This window comes from Leuresthes tenuis, unplaced genomic scaffold (assembly GCF_036924035.1).
Source record: "Leuresthes tenuis unplaced genomic scaffold, fLeuTen1.0.hap1 SCAF_6, whole genome shotgun sequence".
In the NCBI taxonomy this organism is placed as follows: Eukaryota; Metazoa; Chordata; class Actinopteri; order Atheriniformes; family Atherinopsidae; genus Leuresthes; species Leuresthes tenuis.
The window spans coordinates 7,197,679-7,208,967 of NW_027325360.1; the positions used below are offsets into that span (position 1 = coordinate 7,197,679).

The window sequence follows — 11,289 nt, forward strand, 5'->3', positions numbered from 1 at the left end:
AAGTGTCAGGCCTAAACAAATCCAGCAAAGACCTGAAACACAACCTGAGAGACGCATCTGGACCTCTGATCCAGCTACTGTTCACTGAAGCCTCATCAGAAATGGTCTCCATGGAAGGGTGGCTGTCAAGAAGCCGTTCTTAAGGAAGGGAAACAGGGAGAAAAGGCTGAGCTATGCCAAATGACACAAGAAGTGGACTGAAAAGCAGTGGCAACAGGTCTTATGGAGGGATGAATCCTCCCCAGAGCCCGGACCTCAACATTATTGAAGCAGCGTGGGATCATCTGACAGAGAACGGAACAAAAGGCAGCCAACATCCAAAGAAGAGCTTTGGGATGTCCTTCAAGAAGCCTGGAGAACTATTCCTGAAGACTGCTTAAAGAAATGACAGAAAACTGGTCTAAGAGGGTTCAGGCTGTGTTGGAGGATAAAGGAGCTCAGACCAGATACTGACTTTCAAGCTCGTAAGAATCTTTTTGCCATTTTCCTGGAAACAATTAAAGACGTTATGGTCCTCCATGAAAATATGAACGGTCTCTTAAACTTACTCATTAACTTTATGATGACGTTTTGACGAAATGATCAAATAAAAAAAATAAATCAATTTTAAAAAAATAAAATAAATGAATAAATTTAACAATCACCAAATCATTTCACACTTCTTAAACAAAATAAAAATAATAATAATTCAGATTATGCAGAGTCCAATTCTTTTCTTCATGTGCTGCTTCTGATGACGGTGCAGACACAAATGGGGACCATGAGGACAGTGTCCTGTACAGTGGACGGACCACCCATCATAACAGCAGCACAAAACAAGCCTGACTCTTTATGACAGTGACCAGTTAACTGAAAAGAAAACGTGATGAGACTGAATTTTCCAGCTTAAATAACAAACATGACAGCTTACTAAATTCACTTGCAAATATGCAATGAAAACTAAACATGTTTTAGACATAATGACTGCGCTTTCTGATCATTTGGATGCAATTTGTCATCTTTACACGACACTGTGTTAGACTTAAAGGCGTTTTCCTTTCATGTGTCCAAGGGTGGGAGCCCTGAACTGAATTATTTAATCAGTGAACCTTGAATTAAAGTAGCAACTTCAGAGAGAAAAATCACTGTTTCTTAGGGAAAAGTAGAGAAGAACGCACAAAAGATGACCAAAGTGATCAAAGCCACGCCAGGTTGAGACTTTTCTGTTAAAGGAATGCTTTGTTTAGCCACCTGGATGAAAGGACTGCTTGAAATGTGCACTTATTATTCCCAAGTATAAAAAAAAAACAAAAAAAAAACCCAACTGATTCAGGTATATTCCAGAAGTGCCACAGTGGAAGCTGAAGAATTTCATTAGACTGCTCTCACAATGCTCATATTCTTCCCGTTGACATATCAATTCAGTGCTTGATCTCTGAAGAAAAGTGGAAAAGCCTCTGAGTCTGGGGAAGCTGATGAGCCCTCTGTTTGACCCCCAGCTCTTCACCAGCACAATAGGGACCACCATCCAGGTCTGCATCCCCATTACTCTGACCCTAAAACGCCTCGGCTGCTATCAGAAAGAAAACAGGTAGTGGTCACTGAGGAAAAAACAACTGTTGGATGGTTTGGATGCCAGATATAACCAACAGCAGCTTCATTTACACTGTATGCAACATTTCAAGTTGACGACAGTCCCTTTCAGCACCCACATAAAGGAGCTTTTGTGAGGAGTCAATCACTGCACTGTATTGTTGAATATGAGGAGGAGGCAAAGAAAATGAATGCACCCAAAGAAAGAAATTGCAACATTCTTGTGCCTGAGGTGAGGGTGATTACATTGTAACATGGTGAAAAGTCCCACTTAAACTGATGAATCCTTAATGAAAGATAAGTTATTGCTGAGTCACATTAAGGGGAGTAAGTGTGCGTGTTTTAAGATGTGAGGAGGCACAACGATTGTCCCTTTGCGCCACATTGTCCTGTACTTGGAGCTCAAAGTTCAGCCCTATTTGAGGGACTTTCAACACTTGCGTGACACCTGTGTGGCGCAAAGAGGGTTGTTTGGTCGGAACAAAAACAGCACCAGATTACCACAATGAGCGGGTGCCACAAACACCATATGACTTTAAACATAATCCTGCTTAACCAGCAACGCTTCATGGGATTGTCTAGTCTGGCTGCTGCACGACCACCTGACCTAAAACAAGCGCCGAGGACACAATGAGCATTAAATAAGTAACCTCAGCAGCTCGACAATACTTATACAGAGCTCAACAGATATTCAAGGGCTTAAATTGCTTAGAAGACATACATATATAAATACACCTTATTACCTTATATTCAACACAAGCGCCCTCCGAATCACCCAAAGCCAAGTGTCCCCCTGGCTCTTCTTGGACTTGAATTCAATTCCTCTTTGCTGTTAACTCGACGAGTCGTCCTTGGGTTCTAGCTCTTTTAGGGAAAGTCGTCTGGATAATGCAATAACTTCACGCAAACCCCAACCAGGTTAAACTTTATCCCGTGGCACACAGCACGTCCCGTCAGCACCGCCAGCAGCCTCTTTGTACTTGTCCGCCTGAGCTCAGAAGTGAGTTGACCCGCGCTCATGCGCAGTCGGTGCCCAGAGAAGCTCAGTCCCCTCAGTAATGTTAGGAAGGCTCGGCAGTGCCACAGGTGTAGCTTACCTGCCGCCAGCTTGGCCTACTTTACTGAGTGGGCCATAAAGAGCTAAGGCTAACAGACAAGACACTTACTCTCACACTCCAGTTTAAGTGTCAAATAATTCCATAAATTCTGGCCCTGCATTTGTTAAACCTTAACCTACGATGTATAAACTAGCTATTTGATTACTTCTGAGCTGGATAAAATAGTTTAAATAATCATCAACCGAAGTAATACAGAGAATGATTAACTTAAAACAACTTGTGCAGATATTTCTCCTCCGCAGATGAATATAGTTCCCAGAGCATCAGACGCATTTTCAATGTTTTTTTTCCTTTTTTGTTGGCGTATTAATATCAACATATATCAATTTGGCAGTGTAATAGATGACTCATCGGGGGGGTTCATTTTACACTTATTCAGTTTATTAAGCTCGATTATTGTTTATTCACAAGTTTAAACAAGTTTTAAGGTACATGCTGATTATTTAGAGAAAAAAAGTTCCAAACTATCAACACACATCCCACAATGAATGTGGACGAAACTGGGTCCAGAGCGCCATCTTGTGTTGGTTTCTACTAGGTTAATCGCCATATATAAAATCCATTCTGTTGTTGAAGTACCTTAAAAAGTCTAATTATGTTTTAAACAAGCTAAAATTTTCAAAACAGTGAGTTTAAAGCAAAAATGCGTCATCGTCTTGTGGGGGAAAAACGTTTAATTTGACATCTGCCAATGGTTTCAGCACTATTATATAAATGCAAACAAATATTTAATACATTTAAGTAACATTTGTCTTAAACTCAACTAAACGTGTGGAGATATTTTTACACTTTCTTGTAACGGTTTTTTATCATTTCAATTGTGGAATACATGTGAAATCATCAGATTTGATGCATCATTCTGTAATTCTCATACGGACCTGGTTGGCAATAAAAGGTTTCTGTGTTCAAGCAAGTCTGTGTCAGCAGAGTTCTTCCTGTATCATCTACATATCGGCGGTTTGAAGATGAACATCCCTCATACACCACAGTATTTTTCTTGCAGTTTTGTGTCTGGTAGTTGGAGCTCTGTTTGAAGTGTATGATGGTGTCAGTTCTCAGGCTATTTACTGCACAAGGTCAAATTATGGAAAAAATGCTTCAATAATCATTGAGAACTACCAGTCTCAAAATAGGCAGACCTTGTGAAGTATAGGGTTGGAAGGGGTGTAAATCCATGGTTGAAAAATGAGTCTTTCTGTGATATTTTGACCAAAGCATGTCACAGATGTTTGAGGACAGCAGGAAACTGCGTCAACTTATGGAAACACGTAACATGTGTCCTGAGTGTGAGTTTTAAAAAAAAGATCTCTGGTCTGATGACACTGAAGTTCAACTCCAATCATTATGTGTTATGAACACTATACATAGCTCACTGTCTGTCTGACACAGGTGGAATGAGGTGGTGGCAGTATCATGCTATGAGGGTTGCTCCTCAGCAAGAGGAACAGATCCACTGAGCTGAAGAGGCTTTGAGACAGTCTCCAAAGGCCCAATTAAAACCTTGCCACCGGCAGCAATAGATGGAAAATATTCTAGGGTGAATATTCACCAGGGGTGAAGAGTGTAAATGCACACTATCAGAGGGAAAAACAATGACTTTTCATGCACTGTTCATATCGTTGTTGAACCTGGTGAAAAGTACATAACCTGTCTTGCGCAAAGGCAGACTGAATCTATGCCTTTGCAGCTTCCATTATTCTGGTCACATCCCTCTATTGCTGACATTATCAGTTCATCACTACCCAGTCCAGCCTGTTGTGTTTCCTGCGGGGCCACACCTCTCCCGCACCATTGGATTGGCCCCTCTGTCTTTACTCCCTCCGCAGAGTTCCGCGTTGCAGCACATTTAAGTCCTGCTGCGTTTCCTCCAACGTTTACGCTCTGACAGCTACAGACCATCCGCCACCATGTCCGACCAGGGAGGCTTCGACACCAACGTGGTCACCGTGACCCGCTTCGTGATGGAGGAGGGCAGGAGGGCGAAAGGCACAGGGGAGCTGACCACGCTGCTGAACTCGCTGTGCACGGCGGTGAAGGCCATCTCCAGCGCTGTGCGCAAAGCTGGGATCGCCCACCTGTGAGTTAACAACTCCCACCCAGCAGACTACACATTTTTAATGTAAAAACTGAGGACAACTGCGCGAGTTTAACTTCTTTAATCTTGCTAAAATATCAGCCACGCTCATCCACGTTGGCAGAGGCAGAGGCTGAGCAGGAGATTCAGGTTGTCTGTGCGCCAATCAGGAAGCTCATACCTGACACCACGCCCACCTGCAGTTTCTTCTGACAAATATTTCCTCAATTTCAATCTGTGCTTCATTGTAGTGCAAGGTTTTGAAATGGTTCTGGAGATTGTGCAATACTTCACCCAGTCACCAACAAACCAAAGCTGTTTAGAAACAGAGTCAGGCATCAGTTGCTTTGTTTTCATCTGTCACATCTAAATTAGAAGCCATTTATTATTATTTTATTCCACTCCCATTTATTCCATTGTAAAACTTCAGATCTGTTGGAGCAGTTTTTTTTAAATTACAACACAGAGGAAAAGAAAGTAGAAACTCAGCTGAAGTTTGCTCCAAAAGTTTTCCAAAGATGGGGTAATGGATGTGTTACATTAGCTGTACACCAGTAACACGTTTCTGTTTTCATCTCTTGGGTCTTTTCAGTTACGGCATTGCAGGCAGCACCAACGTGACGGGGGATCAGGTGAAAAAGCTGGACATTCTGTCTAATGATCTGGTTATCAACATGCTCAAGTCATCTTTCACCTCCTGCGTGCTGGTGTCTGAGGAGAATGAGAAAGCCATCATTGTGGAGCCAGATAAACGGGTGAGTGCGTAGTAAACCGGAGGTCTTTGGTACGCCTGACAGTTTGAGTGAGGTTAACGTTGTAAAGTTCCTTCTGTTAACCTTTCAGCTTGAAAAACCTTACGTATTTCACCTTTTGAAGTGACCCTACAGCAAACTAAACCTGGATCACCAGCTCTCTGTAGGTTCATGTGAATGTCAGTTCCTCTGGGATGCTTTCAAAGGAAACTTGCTCAGTTGAAAAAATAAATAAATAAAGAAATAGGGTGTACGTTTTTGTTCTGGTCAAAATGATCTCACATTTAATTATCACTGGTGGGTTCAGTTAGCAACTTTACCATTATTTTCCTTTCTCCAGGGTAAATACATCGTGTGCTTTGACCCTCTGGACGGCTCCTCCAACATCGACTGCCTTGTCTCCATTGGAACTATCTTTGCCATATACAGGAAGGTTCGAACGCCCCTTTGAATTCCCTTCATGAAATATCTTTCTTCCTGATTTAGAAATCTGAAGTCAATTGATTGCTGTTTCTCATTTCTGTGTTATGTGTTAGCTTTAATAGGATTACCCAGCAGGACTGGACTGAAAGTTAAAAAGCCCTAAAGTTAAAGGTCCATTCAGACCTTTCTCTGGTCTGTAGCCCTCGAGGGCAAATCATTCCTTTTCAGTAGAAACAAAATGTAAGGTGTTGTCATTCTTTTGACCACTTTTCATTTTAAGATGGTGAACAAAATTAGAAAACGATGCAAATGAACACACCACTGAAGCAAAATCTTATAAAGTAAATGATTCCAACATAAAATTTTTTGCAGACCACGGATGATGAGCCCTGTGAGAAGGACGCTCTGCAGCCCGGCAGAAACCTGGTGGCAGCAGGCTACGCCCTCTACGGCAGCGCCACCATGATAGTGCTCTCCACCGGCCAGGGGGTCAACTGCTTCATGCTCGACCCGGTCTCTACTCTCCCAAGAGTCCCGTTGTTTGTGTATAGGGAAATCTTACGACATAACCGAACTTACTGATGGTACTCTCTGTTTATTCTCCACTAGGCAATCGGTGAATTTATCCTGGTTGAGCGGGATGTGAGGATCAAGAAACGAGGCCAGATTTACAGCTTGAATGAAGGTTATGCAAAGCACTTTGAACCTGCTGTCACAGAGTACCTGCAGAGGAAGAAGTTCCCTCAGGTAACACTGATGCTAGCCATGTGTAGACTGACCTTGCCTTGCTATCCAAATGTGCTGCTTCAGTATAACAGTTTTTCAAAGGCATCAAAGGCTTGATTAAAGATTTTCAGTGTGTTCCAGAAGTGGTAGATGCTGATGGAGAAGATCACTGATTTATATTTCAGCACATGTACTGTTCAACAGTATCTGTGGCTTTAAAGCCAGCAACCTGTAGCAGTACTGTAAAAGCACCCGATTTAACAACTTGCTTTTGTTTTTATCTGTACCCGATGTTTGTATTTTTCAGGTAACTTTCTAAAGTAACGTTTTAAAACCTTGTAGGATGGCAGTGAGCCCTACGGAGCGCGTTACATTGGATCTATGGTGGCAGACGTGCACCGAACGCTGATGTACGGAGGAATCTTTTTATACCCAGGAAATGCAAAGAACCCCAAGGGAAAGGTATGGTCCCACTGCTTTTGTTAAAGCTGCATTTAAAGCTTTTTGATTCATTTTTCATCTCAATACGAAGCCCAAGGAACTAATTTAAAGGAGAAACACGGTGGTGAGCCAACGCTAAAAGTCAGATAATCAGTCGCTCAAAACCTTCTACCTTCTCAAGCTTGTTTTTTTTTTCTCTTTTTCAGCTGCCATTAGTTGCCTCTGAAGCTGTAGATATTTATAGCTGATTGCATGGTTTCATCATATGGATGAATAAGCACTTTATTTATATGGATTAGCACAATCTCGGCATATTTGTTCACACTTTTGAGCTGTGTTTGAACGGTCCTCCCCTTCAGTCTGGATGTTTTCCTTTATTGCTCCGGGTTGTTTATTTATGTTGTAACTGACATTTCTCTTTATAACACGGACACTAAAGTTTCTGACACAAATCTGTGCTCAAACGTAACTCTTTTTTTAACTGTCTTCTATCTGCATACACCCAATGTCTGAGCTTGAATGCAATTGGGAAAGCGAGCTACATTACAACATATCCCAAACTGTTGGGGCTGATCTAAAACTTCAGATATGATTCTGGTACATACTGAACTGAACTAATATTTTTAAATAGCCTCATTGTTTGACAAAGAAGGATACTGGCCACTTTAATTTGACATTCGGGCATTCTCGGTAGTGAGAAAATTGTAATAGGAGCTGCAGGCTCCATCCCTCCATAGCGGCTGGCTTCAGGCCGCAGTGCATGATGGTCTTTTTCAACTGGCTTGCTCATTACGGAGTAATGTTTCGCTGTCCCTACACTTACTCTATTCTAAAAGGATGATTGGATTGTCAGTGACTCCAGACATCCTCCAGGTTCTTCATCATTCAGATTAGTTTAATTTACGGTGGCATTCACAGTGTGAGCTGTTTCATTGTAGAGCTCCATCAGAGAAAAAGCTTTTTGTACAATCTCGCTTTGCTCTGACCGACAGCACTGCCACAATGTTGTTTCCTCACTCTCCACATCCTTCTGTAGAGATTGACACACCGTGCATTGTCGTTTTGAAATGATTTCTTGTCACAGGATATGAACGAGAGCTTGTGCAAAAATGTATAACAGCAATGTCCGTTGTTTAGTTCTTGATGGGAACTTTATTGTCTTTATTGTTGATTAAAAAAAAAAAATGGTCATGAGTCAAAAGTTTGAACAGATGCAAACAGGAAGGAAGAATGAGTGAATAATAAAGCTACACAATACTGAACACTTCTATTATATTTTGGACAATCAGTAGATTTACTTCTAGCAATTTCAAGTAATATAAGATTGATTACAGAATACAACATTTTAATATGATAATTGAAGCAGCAAGCACTGAAAAGCAAGATCAGACATGTATTTTCCTGAAGGAATTAACAGAAGTTAACAGATTATTCACGACCCAGCTGGGGATTTTCGCCTGGTTTGGCATATACAGGTGTAACGGTAAAGTCTACCAAGTTTGAAGCAGTTTCAATCAGCTGACGAAAGTAAACTTTCCGCTCTTGCTTAAAGCTGCGGCTGCTGTACGAAGGCAACCCCATGGCCTACATCATGGAGCAGGCGGGCGGCATGGCCTCCACCGGCTTCGAGAACCTCCTGGATATCGAGCCGGACAGCATCCACCAGCGGGCTCCGGTGGCGATGGGCTCCCCCGATGATGTGCTGGAGTACGTGGCCATCTGCAAGAAACATGCCAAGAAGTGAGAGCACACCGACTGGCTCCCGTACTCATCGCAGATCCAGCAGAAAAACCTTGTATCTCCAAAGCATCTGCTTTTCAGGAACTGAGGAAGTATATTTTATTATCTTTTTGAGGGGTTCTGAATTCCAGAAACATGAGAGGATTTTGTTTTTGAAAAGAGCTGATAATGGAGCTACAAGGTTTTTGTTTTTTTAAATGTCTTTTTTTTTAAGAAGGTTGATGGAAAGAGAGTGTTTGTGTGGAAATGTGAAAACATTCATTACATAAGCTGATTCTCCAAAAAAAACTAACAATGACCAAAAATGTGCCAAAAAGCAGACACATGTGCCTTTGAATAAACTTGACTTGATAACTTTCCACCTCAGTTAACCAACATTTGTGCCTTATTTAGACAGAGCACACATTCTACCACCTCTATTCAACAGAACTTGATGCCTTTATTATGTGACATAACCACTGTTTGGAATGATGAAGTCTTAATAAATAGAAATGAGTCTGAAGTGTTTCTCGTCATTTTGCAAATGTGTGACACATTTTAATCATTAGCTGTAATCATTAGCTGTATTAACATGATAATTGCTGTATCAGCCCAGTTTTTAGATTATTGTGGAAACCTCTTTAACCTCCCTTCACATTCTCATATATTGCTAGTAAAGTAGGAAATAGGTGAAATATGTAAGTACATTACTAAGAGCAAAACAGTTTGTAGAAATCAAAATAGTTTTTGTTATGAGAAGCTTTTATTTCAACACAGCCTGAACCCTCTTAGACCAGCTTTCTGTCATTTCTTTAAGCAGTCTTCAGGAATAGTTCTCCAGGCTCCTTGAAGGACATCCCAAAGCTCTTCTTTGGATGTTGGCTGCCTTTTGTTCCGTTCTCTGTCAGATGATCCCACACTGCTTCAATAATGTTGAGGTCCGGGCTCTGGGGAGGATTCATCCCTCCATAAGACCCGTTGCCACTGATTTTCAGTCCACTTCTTGTGTCATTTGGCATAGCTCAGCCTTTTCTCCCTGTTTCCCTTCCTTAAGAACGGCTTCTTGACAGCCACCCTTCCATGGAGACCATTTCTGATGAGGCTTCAGTGAACAGTAGCTGGATCAGCTGAAGGTCCAGATGCATCTCTAAGGTTGTGTTTCAGGTCTTTGCTGGATTTGTTTAGGCCTGACACTTATTTTCTTGTCCTCCACTTGCCCATTTTCCTCATTTTAAGGACAAACTGCACACCATGCTGAGATATGCCATGTTTTCAGCTAATAGCTCTTTGGGAGCAAAAATAAATGTTCAACATCAGTTAATTTGTCTTCTCTTTGGCATTTTTCATAGATGCAACTACAAAAATGGGAACAAATGATGTCTAAGTGACAGCCTGCTAATAACAAAGTTCAAGTACAATTTAAAATGGGTTCTTTGCTAAGTTGTCTGTTATGTATAGACACAGAACTCTTTCATTCCTTCATTTGGGCGCCTTTTTTACTCTTGAATGATTAATAGGTCAGTTTTAAGTGGCTTAACGTAGAGACACATAGAGACAAACGAGACAAACAACCATGAAGACCACTATAACAGATTACAATAAAGTCTGGCTGCCTGGAAGGAAATTCTAAAGAAATGAGATGTAGAGTCAAGACTTTGGCACAGTACTGTACATTTCATAAGTTTCACCCTGTATATAGCTCAAAATAGTCAAATACTATTTTATATCTGACAAACTGATTTATCTTTGACTTTTTTTCGTAGATGCAACTAAAGAAATTGGTACAAATGATTTCTCTCTGTAACAGGCTTCCGGTAACAAGGTTTCCTTAAGATACAACTTGGATATTTTCTCAGAAAATCAGTGAGGAGCTGTAGATACCGAAAGATTTAATCCAATATCATATGTTCTCGCTTTTTAAAATACTTTTTAGTTGTTTCTACTTCCATTTAAGATTTTATTTTTGAAATCAAAAAGTTGGAAGACGTGCTGTTCACGAATGTTAAGAGATATTTTAACCAGCGGGGTCAACCTTTAAACTAAAGGTCAGCTGAAGCTCATAGAGCACAGATGACATTTGAAACTCACTTGAGCTCCTGTTGTGTGGCAACCGAGTCTGCTTCTATTCTGAAGAATAAAATAATTTCACTCTGACAGAACAAGCTGGATCAAGATGAACTTGAATGGCTTATTTTGATTGTGCAGTAGTTAAGATACGCTTTAAGAAACCGGTTGCATGTGAATGCTTCAGCGATAAGTGTGTAGCATTAAAACTGAGTTAATTTCTATTCATTTTGTATCTTAACCTTAAAATTACAAATGATTATTTAGAAATATGTTCTGACATTCTTATCCAGCTGGTTGCAAAGTTGCTCCTCTATGTTCCCAGCAGGTTTCATGTGCAAACAATTGTTGTCAAATATGTTGCCAACCTTTTTCACTAAGTGGATAAAGAGCTGATAGG

General features: G+C 40.9%; 2 protein-coding genes across 2 annotated transcripts in view; one reads left to right on the plus strand and one right to left on the minus strand.

The window, feature by feature from the left end:
* The window catches only part of kank1a (KN motif and ankyrin repeat domains 1a), a 59,806-nt gene extending 57,243 nt beyond the window's left edge, over positions 1–2,563 (minus strand). Inside the window, exon 1 of the mRNA XM_072387338.1 lies at positions 2,316–2,563. The gene's annotated coding sequence lies outside the window, so the exon portion shown is untranslated. The remainder of the gene's footprint in view (positions 1–2,315) is intronic.
* Positions 2,564–4,491: 1,928 nt separating this feature from the next.
* On the plus strand, positions 4,492–9,031 carry fbp1a (fructose-1,6-bisphosphatase 1a). The gene is made up of 7 exons (XM_072387350.1): positions 4,492–4,767; positions 5,357–5,519; positions 5,857–5,949; positions 6,312–6,452; positions 6,549–6,686; positions 7,008–7,127; positions 8,659–9,031. Exons 1-7 carry the CDS (start codon positions 4,598–4,600, stop codon positions 8,848–8,850), a joined length of 1,017 nt encoding a protein of 338 aa, XP_072243451.1. The 5' UTR covers positions 4,492–4,597; the 3' UTR covers positions 8,851–9,031.
* The last annotated feature ends 2,258 nt before the right edge of the window (positions 9,032–11,289 follow it).

Bases quoted from the DNA above. Each gene is read 5' to 3' on its own strand.
- fbp1a (XM_072387350.1), top strand. From the start codon at position 4,598: ATGTCCGACCAGGGAGGCTTCGACACCAACGTGGTCACCGTGACCCGC. The intron at 5,950-6,311 runs GTTCGAACGCCC...AATTTTTTGCAG, and splicing joins TCTTTGCCATATACAGGAAG to ACCACGGATGATGAGCCCTG. The intron at 6,687-7,007 runs GTAACACTGATG...AAAACCTTGTAG, and splicing joins AGAGGAAGAAGTTCCCTCAG to GATGGCAGTGAGCCCTACGG.